At 40.1% G+C, this 16,854-nt stretch overlaps 1 protein-coding gene across 6 annotated transcripts in view; it reads left to right on the plus strand.

Moving 5' to 3' along the window:
* The window catches only part of LOC135262769 (glycerophosphodiester phosphodiesterase domain-containing protein 5-like), a 48,124-nt gene that overhangs the window by 11,754 nt on the left and 19,516 nt on the right, over positions 1-16,854 (plus strand). For all 6 annotated transcript variants that reach the window (XM_064349961.1, XM_064349966.1, XM_064349963.1 and 3 more), the window contains exon 2: positions 11,368-11,525. In XM_064349961.1, the coding sequence (XP_064206031.1) occupies positions 11,409-11,525 (117 nt within the window). In that variant the 5' untranslated portion in view covers positions 11,368-11,408. The remainder of the gene's footprint in view (positions 1-11,367; positions 11,526-16,854) is intronic.

Raw genomic sequence — 16,854 nt, forward strand, 5'->3', positions numbered from 1 at the left:
ACACTGTCCTCAGGTGGCAGGCTATTCTGTAAAATGTTTCAGGAATTTACCTACATTTCTCCTTAACTTTTTTCATATGATAAAAACCACATGGTTCACAAATTTCACAAAGCCAGCACGGCAAGTTAATTTAGATGATTTCACAACTGTATTTGTTTAGAGAAATGAAAAAATTTTTTTTTGCTTTTATCTGTGGTAATTAGTCGAATTCAGTTGATGTTGATTGAATTGAAGGGTTCGTTCCAAGCACTTATTTTATCCATCCTTGTTCTGCCATGTGACCGAATCGGAGTCCACCATTTAGATTCCATCTAAAGTGAGGCTGCAGGGTGAGAACGGAGCGAGAGTTCGAGGGAGTTCGCAAGGATACTCACGTGCCCTTGGAAGTCTTTTTGAAGTGACATTTCTCCAGCTAGACTCTTGAAGCGACTTGTGTGAAGTCATGACATTTTCCACATATTGTTTACTTACTACGAGATGCAATCTGCACTTAATGCAGATGTGAGCTCACAGAGACTGAAATGAGACTGGTACTAAGAAGACTTACCATTACAATACAATAGATGATTTATATCTAGATGAAAAAGTTCAAGTGCGATATCTCTCCATTAGACGAGGTAAACAGTTCTGCACAGTGATCAACGATCTCAGCCAATTAAGTGACATAGTTAATCAACATTTAATGTTCTCTGACGTAGATCTCAGAGTTTGCAGCCGTTTTTGTCACTGTCACTTTTGCTTCAGTTTTTGGAGTAATAAGAAACAACTTAGCTGGGTGTATGTCTGAGCAAGCCAAGTCTTGCAGGCTTATTCCATTAATGCTATGGCTTTGTTCATACTAATGTCAAAGTGGAACATTTCTGTAAATGTTGCTGGGTCTTTATTTTGAGTAATTTTTCTGAATGCCAACTCTGTTCTGCTGGGTAAGGCTGCGTGTATGGAAAGGGTTATTGTTCGCTAGCGCAAGGTGATTGGTGATGGTGTTTTTTGTGTTACTGCTGGTCTTGATGTGCCTTGCTGATCAGCATTTTTAGTTTATGTGTGGTCATTTCTTTTGGCAAATTAAGCTATGTTTACTTTCTCTAATTCAGAGTAGCTTTCGTAACACTCCAGCATGATGACGTTCTGTGAGGATACAACATACAGCTATTCCATAAATTATAGTTTTGGATAATTTTTGTTTCCTATGCGTTGTAACAATGGAAACCTGAGATCCCTTAGGCTATGGATACTGTACATGCTAATGAATCTTCAGGCATCACTAAACTGTGTTACATAAGTGTTTGTTTCCATGAATCCTAACTTGCTGTCTAGGAAGACAGACCTTACACACCAGTCAGTGTGTCTTTTTTTTCTTTTTTCTTGGTATTATCACTGTACCAATCCATTTACACTCTTACTAACATTCCATACCTCTTCACCCCTTGAGCGATGTCCTCAGTTGCTTACCCATGCAAGATGCATGCAAAATGTATAGTCATATGGGAATACAGCTCTTGTAGTGAAACCACCAGTTGCTGTATTGGAAATAAGCTGGATTGCCTTGTGGTGCCACAGCTTTGATCAGTGTGTCCTGCAGTGCTGTAGTGCAGCTTTCGCGTACATCTGATCACATGGCGGCTCTGTGTAATCACGTTAGTGAGGCTTAGTTACCGCAGGTAACATTGAATTACAGTAGTGACTGCCAATATGTGCTATTCATGGTGATCTGGGGTGAAACTGCTGCCATGCTGAATTTCAATCTGCCTTGGTTCAGTCACAGTCTTATTGAATGTTGTCCTCATATTATACTATTGTTAAAACACACACACACACACACACATACACACACAAATGGTTGGCAGATCATATAAAGCTTTAATGTGTTTAAAGCACAGAAAAAAATGGTATTAGTAGTCTTGCTGAAGGCTTAGTGAATGTTCTTTCCCCATACAACCTGTGAGTCTAGCCCAGTATAAGTGTCTGACTAAATATGACCCCACATTCCCAACAGGAAGTCAGCAAGAAGAGAGGAACTGGAGCTTCCTGATAAGTGGCGGCCGCAGAAAGTGTGCAGATTCTAAGCCGTTGGTCTGGATTACCACTGTCTCATTAGCTATGGGTTTTAAAGCTGTTTAAAGCTGTCAATCTCAGCCAGTGTCATGGAAACCGGACTGTTCAGCTCACTGAACAAACACGGCCGATGGGGGGTGTGGCCACACGCATGTGATTGGAGAGAGGCCATCTATGAAAAAACCCATTATTTCAAAGGCTGTTTGGCAGCCATTTTTTTAGAGCAAGTGTGGTCCTTGCAGATGAACATTCTTCCGCTTTCCCAGTCAGTCTCTAAGGAGTCACAGTTCTTCACCCCTCACTTTGCTCAGTCAATATCTTAATGCTTAGTTCTGCACAATGCAAATCGACAAGTATTTTGAATGGCAACTGTCCATTGACCTGAGCATGTTGACCACAATATTAATGTGTTTAACAAACTCTCCCTCACTCTGTTAAACTGACATGGCATGCTTGACTTTTTGAATACTGAATGGTCTGTATACTGCATAGAATGTGCCAGATAGCCTGCAGTTTTCAGCCTAATTCACATTTAGCTGACAGGGTGACTGCTTTTGTGAACCGTGCCTGAACAAAAGACACCTATGTATAGCTGCTTTGGGCATATAGTGCAGATGTTCAGGGATGATGTCCTGTCCCCTGTCTGTCCTGAAAGGTTGGGAACAGGGTTCAGTGGCTCTAAGGCCATATATGTAGTGTCTCAGATGTGTACGTTTGGTCCTGCTTCTGGTTACCCAGAATTTTTAGCTGCGACCGCAGCTCTATAGGTCTGGCTGTCGGTTGGTCGGTTGGTCCACAAAAAGTGTCCCACCCTGTAGCAGCCACAGTTTTCGCCCCAGGAGGCTGAAATCTGGCATGGACATTGGTCATGACCGAAGGTAGAGCTGAGTAAGGCCGATTGACCAAGAGGGGGCGTGGCAATGAGCGTGGCCGTTCACAAAACGGCGCATAACTCTCGAATGGTTTCACAGATTTGCACAAGATTTTGTGGAAAGGTTGGTCATGAGCCAAAGAAGAGGTCACGTGTTTGTGTGAAGGTTTGTGCATGGATGCATGCACAGTTGTGGTGCAGTGCAAGATCGTAAAATAAATTATTTTAATAAGATTCTCTATAGAGGAATCACCAGAATACATGTGCTGCAATTTAACTGCTTTCCTGTGCAGCATGTACAGTCTGGGAAATGGAAGTTCTCATTTATGACCGAACCAGTTTATTCAGTGTGATGATGTATCAGGATAAAATTCTATCCCCGATTGAAGTGAATGCTTTCAAATTGTATGTTTGTGTATCATGTTTCAGAATAGCTTGGTGTGCGCTGTTGTGAGATCCTGTTTTGGTTCATCTCATTCTCACCCAGTGTCAAGCCCTTGGTTTTCCCCTGGGCAACCAGTGATTCTTATGGCATGGAACAAGCCCAAGCAAGTGAACACAATGTTTTCAGTCAATATTTGAGCATTCCAGAGGCTTGCTAATACTCGACTGCTTTGAAAGATTGGCACAGCATTTAGTTTATTAAAACCGCTATGCATTAGAAGGTAACATTTTCTGAAGTGCTACGGTACTTTTGTGTTACTGTCTGGACATGACTTTTTTAATGCTCATTTGAAATGTTCATATAGTGGCCTGTGTTGACTCTTCATAAAGTGTTAACTGCTGGGGAAATTAAATTGCCTTTAGCATGGTTTTTCCTTAGCATGGACTATTTGCTTGCCTGACATCAAGAAAAACAGATGGTCGCATACAAGTGTTAGGCCTACATCTTTGGAGCATTTGTTCATGTAGTGTGAAGTTATCAACGATTTAGAGAATTAAATTCTTAACAGTTATCGGAATCATTATCATGAATAAATATTAGTGATTCATATAAACTTATAGCTTATAATAGAAAGTAATGCTTACGAAAACAATTTCAAAACTCTTAAGCAAATCAATGGCTTTGATGGCTCTTCCTTTTTATAATTGTTTATCACTGTTCAACACTCCTCACACTCATTAGCCAAATTACAAAATAGCAGCGAAAGTGAAATTTCTGCAGCTATTTGGTGAGCTCCCCCAATGCAAAGCATTTATTTGCCTGTCTCCAATTACAATACTTACTGTTTTTATAGAATTATTAAATTATAATGATCTAAGAATGGATTTGATAAAAATAAGTATATATATATATCTCCACTTGATCAATATTATTAGGGGTTCCAGCAGCCAGGCTTCACTATAATTGGCTATAATTGGAATTGATCGTATACCTCATAAATTTAGACTCTTTAGGACCAAACTATATGACTTCAATAGGGTGGATATTGACCACACATTGCCCCCCGCAAATTTTGAGTGCAGAGTGAAAATGTCCAGGTAGTAGGCTAATAGGTGCCTTTTATTGTAAGGTATTTATTAGCTAGCTAGTATGGTTACAATTAGTGCAGTTTTCGGCTAGCAAACTCGTTATCAAGTCTGGAAATCTCTCTAAATTCAATCGATCACTTGGCTCTATTTAATCAGAGAAGGCCAGTTAAGAACAAACCTCGCTTTTAAAATGGTGCACTCACTACACAGAAGTATGACAAATCAATTAAGACATAATGTCAAAAAATTTCAAAAAAATGTATACATATCAATACATAATAATGATCTTAATAATAATCATAATAACAACATGAACAGCAATTAATAACCTACACATTGTATGGGCATATATAGCTTAGCCTCCTACAGTGTGAGCCACCATGCCAAATCATGCCACATTTCTGTGGTGGTGTTTTGAGACAGTGGGGGAGATAGCAGTAGTTAAAAATAGGGAAAAGCTTCTAACAAAATCCTGATCATCATGGCACAGGCTATTTTGGTTTTGCAAGTATGTAAGAGTTTGTAGGATTAAATAATGGGTCATTTGAAATAATTTGTCATTAATGAAGTTGTCCTAAGCAATGTGGGGATGTGTTTAAAAGTAAAACATGAGCTACACATGTACAGAACATACCTAGCTCTCATCCAAGTATCATTTTTTAAGCTCAGGTCTTCTACATGCATCCGAAGATAAGGTCTATGGAGTTGAGTTTTTAGCCTCAGCAAGAAGCGGTTTCTATCCCACCTTTGTGGATTGAGTGAGTATTTGACATACATGTGGTGACCACTAGGGAAACTGTTCCGAACAAGACTCAGTGAAAAGGAATTTTGAGGCTTTTAGGCACTGTTTATGGGCAAATAAATCAAACCCTCTGGAATAATTATTATTCCAGAGGGATCCAGAGGATTATTCCATTATTATTTGATTTACTTGCCCATAAACAGTCTAAATGCCTTTGATTGAATCCCATTGCATGTGCCTGGGATTTTGGGAATATTTGAGATTTGAGGGGAATTAGTTCACCTGGGTGCTTCCACAGCTGCATGCTGTTCCACATGGCAAAGTTCTAAAACATTTCAGCTGAGGCCTGTGGTCTGTGTTTCTGTGACTTTGGATGTTTCCATGTGTGAAATGACTGTTTTGTTGACCTGTGCCCCCTTGCTGTACACAGCATTGACATTTCCAAGAATGAGTTGGCTGTGTGGTGTCAGCAGCTGGTCGAGTCACTGCAGTGGGGGAAGGGGGGGTGGCGGGGGGAATCGCTCGTAAAAAGCTCAATTAAAAGCAAACGTTGATGAGTCACCAAGGACACAGCCATGTGTTTTTCAGCCAATCTGGTATTTCACTGGAAACACACACACGCACACGCTCGCAGGCATGCTCACACTGGAGTGCATTTCATGCTTCAGTTTGGAACCACGTCTGAGCATGGCTCCAGAACGGGACCTGGAATCAGACGGTTATGGGTTTGAATGCCGTTGTTGTGACTTCAAGCAACGTGCCTAACCTGAGCTGCTTTACTACTGTAAATCGGCAACTGTATAAATGGAGATCCGCAAAATGTAAGCATTGTCAGCCGTCCTTGGATGAGAAATGACGACCCAGCGAGTGAATCCTGTGATTAATACGCTGTTTGACTTTACCGGTGTCTGACTCAGCTGTAGCCTGCAGGTTGGTGCTTTACTAGAGAGTTAATAAATGTGTGAGTGTAGTCAGCGTGCCTTCCATTGGGGTTGCTATGGCCTCAGGTCAGGGTTGAGGATCCTGTTCATAGACCTCTTCAGCGCTGCTGTTTTAATAAATGTGGGGAAATGCTGAACCGTTTCCTCTGCTGTAGACTGCTTTCTCTGCCTCTTTGATACTAGGAAATGAGGCTGCAGAACAGATTTCAGAGACCTCAGAAAATAGAGAAAGAGTGTCTTCAAGTGGGGTGGGAAAACAACACATTTTTGCCAAGATCTTTTTTTGCTACCCAGACAACCAATATTTTGACAAGAGCTAAGTGACTGGGGAGATGAACATACTGTGCTTTGGAGACACTGAGCCACATAGCTTTTTTTTTCTACATGCATTGTGTGGAAAGGTTCTACGTGCTTATACATTTCTTTGGTTGCCAAGAACATTGTGCAGAGAACGGTTGGAGGTCTGGGGGGCCGGTGAAATATTCAAGGAAAATAAAACCCGGAGCAACAAGTCTGCCTCAGTCACTGTGTGTGCCTCAGAGGAAATTTCGAAAATCCATGGAGAGAACTATGCCCTACTAAAGAATGCCAGTGTTTATGACTCATTGTATAAAATGGCTATTGCAGTAATAAATGTTAATAATCAAACAGCACATTAATTGCATACTCATTTTGGCCAATTTCTGAGAACTAGCAAAACAATTCAGCAGATTATACAGAATTAAAAGGCTTTTACAAAAGATCTTTTAAACAGTGGCCCACCCTCTCACTTTTCATGATACTACTAGCCACTAGTTACTAATCATAAAAAAAATTGCATTGCATTACTTTACAGTGCAGCAAAAATGTATTTGCTGCTTTCCTGATTTGCTGTATTATTGCATATTCGTCATACTGCTTTCAGATCTTTAGCCTAAATGCAATATTAGACAAAGGGAAACAGAATAAACACAAAACATAAATATTATAATTTAATTTATTTGATTAATTCTATTTATTTGGTTTTGGTATTTGATAACTGTTTTCAAGGGCGGCACGTGGTGCATTGGGTAGCACTGTCGCCTCACAAATACAATGTGTCATCGTAAGGACATCCAAAGTACTGTCAACATCGGCCACATAGACATAAACCTCGACCATTTTTCCCAAAATTGCTTTATTTTTGAGATATTGTGTTTGTTTACGTTTTGACCTGATAGACGTCATTCACTGCCATTCGTGTTGAAACCAAGTCATTTTTGAAAGAGGGAGAAAAATGACCGTAGAATGTTTTCTCCATTTTTTTGCCAGCCAATCCAGACAAAATTCGGCTGACGAACAACCGTACCAAACGTGACAAGTAACGACAGTTTTTCAATAGAATGTGTTTGAGTAAAAAGTACATCATTTCTTTATCGATGTAGTGGAGTAGAAAGTGAAAGTTGCTGATATTGTTTATACTCTGCAAAAGTGCAAAGTCGCCAATATCCTACTTAGGTAGGCTACAGTAACAAAGTACATGTACTTACTTCCTGCCACTGAGAACATCTTACCCAGCCGTCAAACGTGGTGGTGGTAGTGTAACGGTGTGCGGATGCTTTGCTGCCTCGGGACCTGGACAAATTGCCATTATTGAAGGAACCATGAATTATGCTCTGTACCAGAAAATTCTTAAGGAGAATGTCTAGTCATCCTTCCATGAGCTAAAGCTGAAGTGTAATCTGCTTATGCAGCAAGATTGTGTTGTAAAAACACAAAGCAAGACCACATCTGAATGGCTGAAAAGAAACTAAATTAAAGTATTGGAGTGACCTAGTCAAAGTCCTGACTTGCTGTGGCAGGACCTGATACGAGTAGTTTGTGCTCAAAATCTACCAATTTGTCTGAATTAAAGTATTTTTGCAAAGAACAGCGGCCTGAAATTCCTCTACAGTGATATGAAAGACTGATATCAAATTATAGGAAGCGTTTGGCTGCAGTTTTTGCTGCTAACAGTGGTGCCACCGGTTATTAAGTTTAATGGGGCAATTACTTTTTCACATGGGTGATTTGGGTATTTGATAACTTTTTTCATTAATAAATGAAATAGTAATTAAAAAATAAATGTATTTTGTGTTTACATAGGTTCCCTTTGCGTAATATTACATTTTGTCTGAAGATCTGAAACCATTCAGTGTGACAAATATGCAATAATAGAGGAAATTAGGAAGGGGGCAAATACTTCTTCACGGCACTATAATTGCATACAGCAGTACTACTGCTACTACCCTGTTCCTGCGAGTAGAGCTATTAAGTGTACTTCTACTATTACGGTGACTGCTGCTGCTACTATTTTAAGAAAAAAGAGGTGGTTCACGGAATCACAGAGGTGGCCACCTCCCTGCTCCGCCTCACCCAGTGTGCCAGCCGGGTGTGTGTGTGTGTGTTTAGCACGGAACATGCCCTCCCTGTGGAGGTTGTAATGACGGGGCTGGAGCCTGGCATCTTAATGACGGGAAGCGCAGCCCCCGCGCTGGCACGGTCTGTCCAAACACGGCGTCAGAAATGCAAATAAACGTACAACGTGCAACAAACGTACGGCTCAGGGCACCACACCGCACCAGAGTCAAAGTGTTTTTTTATTTATCAAGTGCACAGTATAACACAGGGTCATTCTGAACAGTGAAATTCCTAGGACATGGCAAGCAACAACGACGTAGTAAGCAAAAAATATAACAAGAACATCAAAAATATATAGGCCTATATATTTTTATTAAACCTTTATTTAACCGGGGAAGGTCCCATTGAGATTAAAAATCTCTTTTTCAAGGGAGCCCTGGTCAAGACAGGCAGCAGCACAAAAATGTTGCAAATAAGACAAAACAGTACAACAGACAATTAGCACTGCAATATAAAACAATCAACAACAATGTGCAATAAAAGCAACACATCAAAAATATAGCTACATAGTAGAAAGAGCAAGAACACTAGCAGCAGTACCAAAGCCTGTAAAGATGGGGAATATTGAAAATTGGAATAAGAGTCTTAAATATTATAAATATAAAGTGTAATTATAGATATAAAGTGTATAGTGCCAATGAATATGTGCATTAAATTGTGGGAATGTATATTGAATGTACACCGCTGCCCATGGTTAACCCTGCCAGCCCTGACCTCCGCTGTGTGTGTACAGCACAGCGTCAAACATGTTTGAAAAGAGCTTGTCGGTCATTTCATTGCTGCAGCCCATCAGAACAGGAAAAAAAAAAATAATTCTAATAATGAAGAACAAGGTGGGGTGGAGAGTATTACTCAGCAGTAATGATGTTAAAAATGTAAAAAAAATAAAAATAAAAAAATAAAAAACATCTTTCTGCCCATTATTTTTGACGTTTTTGAAGGCATCAAACTGCGCAGTTCTTGCAATGGAGGACTGAACGACTGTGCAGGTGCCACAGGCAAGCAGCAGGCAGCCAGTCAAGCGGAGCAGCTGCTGTCGTGCAGTGAGATGAGAAATACCCTAAAACCCGTCTTGCCACTATGATGTCAGTGTATGGCCAGTTTATGCATTCCTCCACAAGTCTCCAAGTCAGTATTGGCATTTGAATGGTTGGGGCTTAGAGTGAACTATGGAAGACATTACTGCTCTCAGAGTTACTGCTTTAGGTGATTGGAAATTCAATTCCACAAGAAACAAAAAGCAATTGTTTAGTGGTTCTGAGCACCACATACGAACCGCTCACAATTTCCAAAATGCTGGTGCACAAAGCAAACCGCTGTCCCTTGCACCCAAACACAATCACGTTATGATTAATTTTGTACAGATGCTAATAATACGCCACCATTAATTAGTATTTTTTAAATTAAAATAATTAGGCTATGCGGTTTAATCCGATGCTGTGAAAGCATTTGTTCAGTATGGTGCAAAGACTTGAAAGGCTAAAAATGTCTTACCCTTCTGCAGTAATTTCAGCGCTATGAAAAGTGCATGAAATATAAAAGAAAATACAATAATAATAATAACAATAATAATTTATTATTATTATTATTATTATTAATATTATTATTAATGTCGCTCTTAGCTCTGATACTCTTGCAACAAAGAAATAGTGTGATATTCTTTTTGATCTTTTTTTAAACTTTGGATTTATGAATGTCTGGCATTAGTTTGATGAGGTTTAAGCTGAATTTATTTAATAACTTGAGTAATTCCTCCATATGCTTTCCTAAAAAACAAATTTGAATTCCAGAATGAACACACCTTGTGTGACTGTCTGGACATTTTTGGTCTGCAGTTAACAAGCTGACCCAGCATGGAATTGATGTGTGAGGTGATTAGCAGCTGGGGGGAAATCTCAGTACCGACCGAGAGAGGAGTAGCTACTTGATTGGTTCCCTGAGGAACGCAGACCAGGTTGCCTAGGCCACCTTGAGGTACAGCCTCTGATTTGCTGGCATCATGCACAGACATCAGGCTGCAAGGGCACCCTTACGGTGGAGCATAGAGCTTTGGTCTTCTGTTGCAGACTCTGTTCAAAGAATTCTTATCAAAACTTTCCAAAGGAATGCCCAAGGCATCTGCCCTATATGATTTCAGTTAGTTCAGGATGGTTCAGTTCACACTAAAATGGAAATGGTTTTGGAATATTGGAAGACCTTGGGCAGGATCTTTGTGCACCGATACACTGCTGGAATTGAAACTGGTGATTGGCATGGGCAGTGAAACAAGTTTCCTGGTAGCTTGGGGCAATGACGTAGCTTAAGACTTCTGCAGAATATTAATTGTAATAGTTCTTAGGAGGACTGTTCTTTGTCACCTCTGTGGTGTGTAAGACAGCACAGAGCCATAGTCTGTCTCAGGCAGACGCAGTGAGACGTGCTGCAACTGGTTAAATGTGGGGGGGGGGGAATTATTTGCTCTATTTAAGGGAAAAATATGTTAAATGTGTCTTATTAAGTACTGAACTTAGTGATATTCCTCAAGGTGATGCACTGTAGTCATGGCATGCAATGAGTATGGAGATTGGCTTGGCCTGTTTAATGAAAAAAACATTGTTTCATAGTGCAGAGATGTATATATAAACCAACGAAGGGCCATAAAGCCGTTAATATTGTAATCCATAGATGCTATAGTGTTTATTTCATATCATGTCATTTCTTTTTATGTATTTGTAAGTGTCGTGTAAGTGTAGCCAGAGATCATTCTGAAACATGAAATGAACTAGTTTTGGCGTTCTTCTGAGATTGCAAGGTAACCAGACCGTGTGCCCTATTATTGATTTAACCGTATTGTGTGTGTGTGTGTGTGTGTGTGTGTGTTCTTTTTCCAGGATCCCTCGCTCTCAGTGGGATGTTAGTGGGCTGAGGGAGCATGGTAAAGCACCAGCCACTGCAAGTCTACGAGCGGCAGCTGTGCTTGTCATGTCTGACCGGGATCTATGGATGTCGCTGGAAACGATACCAGCGGTCACATGACGACAGCAGCAAGGTGAGGGATTGGCCACCCGGTCGCTCCACGCTCACGTGCACCGTCCAGACAAAAGCAGCCGAGTTTCCCGCACAACCACACACAGGCGGGCCGCTGAAGGCAGTGAAAATCTTTATGCTGTGTGCACTCACCCTCTCTCTTACCTGCACACACGTAGCTGCATGTGCACACACACACAGTGCATACAGTGAAATGGTATTGGGATTTCAGAATATAAACTCCTTTTGAATGTGCTGCTCCATTTTTTTGTACCTTTACAGTACTGGCACAAATTATGGAAACACTGCTTAAAGAAGCTTGGTCCTTTTAAAACTTTAAAGCTTTTAATGATGTTTCTTAGAGTCATTTTCATTTGTAAAAATGCATTCAAAACGGCTATCTGACCATGAGTGTTGACATCATGTGACGACTAGTAATAAAAATTTAAGAAAGTATACAAGCCAAAAAAATGTATGCTTGAATGTCATCATATCATTTAGAAAAAACTGGACAGAAAAATAAATGTGCTAGCTGTTCATAAAATTTCCAACAGTAAGATCCATTAGAATGCTCAATTATGTAAGTGTGAACTAATACATATAGGAAGATGTTATGATTTTAAATTGTTTTTAACACAAATGGCTATTATTTTTTTAATGTTGATCTTGCATTTATCATGTCAAAAATGGAAATATTACATTAATAATTTCATAAATGCAGTGTGTCAATAATTTGTGCTAGCACTGTATGTGGTTTTGTATGGCAATAGAATGTAACACTGAGCAAAGTATCTGTTTGGTTGAATCCTTTCATAAAATGATATGAGACGACAAAGGCTAAGTTCACGGTATGTTTGTGTTACTCTGTATGCTATATGGATCAATCAGCTTAACATTCCTGTAACTACTATTCTGGAACTAGAATATTTAAGGGCTCTGTTGCCACTGATCTGATAGGGAGCCAGACTCTGTTACACAGAGAATGCTTTTCTTCCTCCTCGTCTGGCGGTAACAGACTAAAGGGAAACCTGACCCAACGTTTCACATTCCCAGAGGCCTCTGCCACGTCATTGATTTGACCTGCTTGTAGTGTAGCATTCGTTTGCCACCGTATGGATCTTTAATTTAAGATAAAGGGGCCAGCGGCTTCACTGATGACCCAGGACGGTGAATTTAATCTAAGATGGATTTTAATATAACGGGACCCTTTTTTCCCTCCTCCCTGGCACTGAGATGAGTTGGCCCTGATGGTGTCGGTCCCTACCTGGAAATCGATGCTAAAAGGCGCGACTAGCCCTGCTTTCAGATGGCTCTTTACTGAAAACCCACGCCAGGCACCAATGTACATCTCCCGTTACCCACAGCAGACCCACCGGCAGCCAATCAGGGCACTCCTCGGTCATTCTGAGATTCCACAGATCCATCATCGAGCTGTGCGTCCAGAGCACTACGATCACGGGAGAACCTTTTGTTGACTTCAGTGTTGATTTGATTGTGATCTTTCTTTATCCCTTGAAGAGGTCTTTGACAGTCGTCCAGCTATCATCCATCTGTGTACATAGGCTGCATTGTAGAGGATTGTGAGCGTTCGAGCGTGCACTCAGCCGACACCTGTTATTTGAATAAGTGAGTTTTAAAGTAAGGAGATCCTTTGCAAATGTTTGGCCGGGGTGGCTTGTGTGTCAGTTCCCAGAGCATTGATTCTCAACAGCTCTCTAAAAAAAAAAACTTCTCTGCCATGAATAGATCTTTGCAGAGATGTTTCCCTGTCCTTTGTGAAGCCCGCATATTCTACATAACGCTTTTAGAAAACTAGTTCAACAGTGTGGCTGTTTCTATTGTAGATTTTAAGTGTCTAATAATATTTTTTATGAAGTGTGAGAGGATTTGATAAAACTCTTTATAATCCACTACACATACAGTATGTGTTCAGCAGGATTTTTAAAAAATGTGTTGTGTGAGGCAGTGGATTAGTCATTGTGGCAATTATTTGTGTGTGTCTTTTTTTTGAGAAGGTGGAATCAGTGTTGGTATGACTGGTACAGATGTAGAAGCTTGAAACTACTTAGAATATAATTTTAGTCAGTTTACAATGGTTGTGTCGGCTTGCACATGAACATGGAGAGAGATGAAAGTATATTTAAAAAATGGTGAATCCGAACATTTAAAAGAGAGACTATTTTACATATTTTTTATAGCATTAATATGGTGTAAATTTCTGTGAGTTTTCTTACTAGTTTAAAAAGGTGATGATAGATTTAAGAGTTGTGATTTAAGTGATACTTCCTGCCATGAGAGAACCCATGTTGTGGTTTATGAGATGACACCTACTGTGGGCTCTCATTCAAAGTTAATTGAACTCATGGAGAGTTAATTTTCACTCACTGAATAGCCACTCTGGAGAGATTAGGAAAATACAGTAAGTACACTGTTGAGAATAATCCTGGGTACTTGGAAAACAAGTTTGTGTCTGTGTCTCGTTGTGTCTGAACTCCGCACCGTACACATTTTCCCTAACTGGCTTGTTTCATCTGCTTTACCACTGTGTGGTTAGGGACATTCGTCCATACATGCTTGACAGACAATTGACCGTCACACACATGGTTGGTTTACCTGGTTTACCTGTAAATGCAGTATTGACCATTGCAAAGAGGACTGGCGTCCCTCCCGAAACAGTATGAACCATTGCTTACTGGGTTGGTTTGATTCAGATGCCGCCATTCATTATGCCAGCCAGTTTGTATGCTCCTGTTTTTAGCTTCCAAATTGCAGGAAATAGAAAATTGCTCACAATGTGTCTGTCACCCATTGAAAGGAACCCCATTGAACGGAATAGGTCACTTTGTGCTGTGGCTTATTGAAGCCTCTCTGCTCCTCTCTGACAATGAGGACAATGAGCAAAGGGGAGTACACATCGACACCAGATCCCACCTCAGTAATAATTGAACAGTTTTCCATTTACCTAGCCTTTGTCTTACTCACAAGGCATTATAAATAGGGTAAGCTACTTTTTTGAAGCCCCTCTTTCTTGAGTCACACAGTTAAAACGTACGGTCAGGCGCTGCGGACTGCGGATTTGTGGCTCAACTGCACGCCCGTGGGGAGGGTCCATGCTGTGTTCTGTCAGTAAAAGAATGTGTGCAGCTCAACTGAGTATTTTTTCAGAAGAAAAATAAGTCGTTTTTGCGGACTATTTAACTGGCCACAGCAGCTCTTATGCATCACCATGGCACTCAGCCCTACTCAAACAGGTTTTACAGTGTAGAAAGATGTCTCCGTTTTTAGTGTGCCTAGTGTGCTGGCTTTGAGCAGAGACACTTGTGCTAACTATTATGAAATGATGTCTTGTATGTAATGGGGCCATATTAAATTCCCACTGTCCCCAAACTGGGGCAAAAGGAAAAATTCACTCTAACCACAATAGCATTTTATACTTAATTTTGACTAAATATTGCAAGAAACTTTTTGAGTGGCAACATATGTAAGAATCAGAGAAAAAAGTTACAAAAGGCAGTTTTTTCTTAAATGCATTACACTGGACTTAGATTCTTATTTTTATTTTATTTTTTAGTTAGCCTTTAACCAGGAAAACCCCATTGTGTTCAAAATCCCATTCGCAAGGGGGACCTGACATAAAACACAAAGTTACAAACTTACATAAGACAGTAGGCAAATAAGTTAGAAACATCAAAAGGGGAATGAGACGGCAGTGTAACAGTAATTAAAAAGCAGGACAGAGGTTACAAAATCATGAGCAGGAGCCTGATTTTATATAGGTAATTCATGCCATCTAATAATAGCCACCCCTTGGAAGTGTAAATATGCCTGATAGATATGCAATGTTTAGAGCCGGTATTTTTATATTTACAGTAAAGCTGCTCCTAGTGACGGAACAACTTTGGAGTAGGTGCTTGTCGGAACTACAAACCAAGTACGCATTCTCCCTGACCCTGATTTGTTCCAGAAATTCGTTTTCTCCTTAATTTTGCTGCCACTTTTGTTATCTTCTATGGAGATGGCATATGTTTTAAGATAACAAGGATCAGATAAAGTGCAGTAGTTCTTTTTGAATACCAGGGCTCCGGGTTAGTCTTTGGTGTTTATTTTCTGTGGGGTGCTGTGAAGCTCGCTGTCATCTGCTTACGGGTGGGGCAGGGTGTTAGCATGCCATGTCAACAGAGAGATCATCTGCATTCTTAGAGTTCTGCAGTGCAACCAAACTTCTGCTCTGACGCAGGAAAACCCAGCTGCAATACGCTTTTCCTGGTTTGGTTGGGTGGTTAATGACTCTCGTCTCCACCACTTTGTACTTCAGTGAAGTGACTGTCATTCTGGCACGGTGGAAATCTTTTTCTATTTACCCGTCCTTTATCTGTGCACCCATAACACCGTCACATGCTTCCTCCGTGTGTCCCCACACAGTCCACAGTAGGGCCGTCAGATTTCATTTCACAATTTGAACGTAATGTGAATGTTGAAGCAGAAATGGTAAGTGCGTTTATGCAATGTGCAGCTTCTTTAGTAATTCACTCTGTGTACTGGTCCTTATCAACTGAACTGTCACATCTGAATTCAGCCGTGGCCTGCAGAATTAGATTTAGCAGACCGCTGTGTGTTCAGGCCCTGACCTACGGTCCTGCGAATGGGAAGTTTGCATCTCGCTTGTGTGACGAAATAGTGTTTCTCAGTCACAGTCACTAGCACATTTTAAAAGCTCTTGACACATCTTTCTGTTGTGTAAGTTGTTTTCGCTGGGCTTTCAAATCAGATTACTGCATGGAATCCATGCAATTTAGAGAGATGGTTTCGGGGAAAATGGACTTAAAAGACATTGTGTTTTCCTCACTTGTCAATAGTCAGCAGTTGATTAATTATATGAAGTTAGGATCAAGAGTTAAAATCAGCTGCCTAAAAATATCTTAATATCCTCAATATTAAATGTATGTTAATTCTATTAGTTTTATTTTTGTATTTATTTAATTATTGCCCTATAAGCATTACCTTTTCACTGTAAAATGCTGTTCAGAGAAGAAGGCTATTGGGATTTCACATGGGATTTGATAATAAAGTGATTTCATTTACATATACAAGTGCTATAATAATAAAAAATGCTCAGTTTAGATTTTGTGAGAATTTAACATTTTTAAAAGACAACACTCTTGTATAACGTACTGGTCAAGTACCCAAGCCTCTGTTGTGACATGTTATGTGCTGTAAAATAAGACAAACAATAAAAACGACATTTAATTAATAAGTGTGTCATAGCTGTTTGTATTGTTTGTCTTATTTTACTGTATGAATGCGTGTGTGTTCCTTTATATGTGAGATTTCAGAGAAATCTGACAATAAAG

The sequence above is a fragment of the Anguilla rostrata genome, chromosome 9, assembly GCF_018555375.3.
Source record: "Anguilla rostrata isolate EN2019 chromosome 9, ASM1855537v3, whole genome shotgun sequence".
In the NCBI taxonomy this organism is placed as follows: domain Eukaryota; kingdom Metazoa; phylum Chordata; class Actinopteri; order Anguilliformes; family Anguillidae; genus Anguilla; species Anguilla rostrata.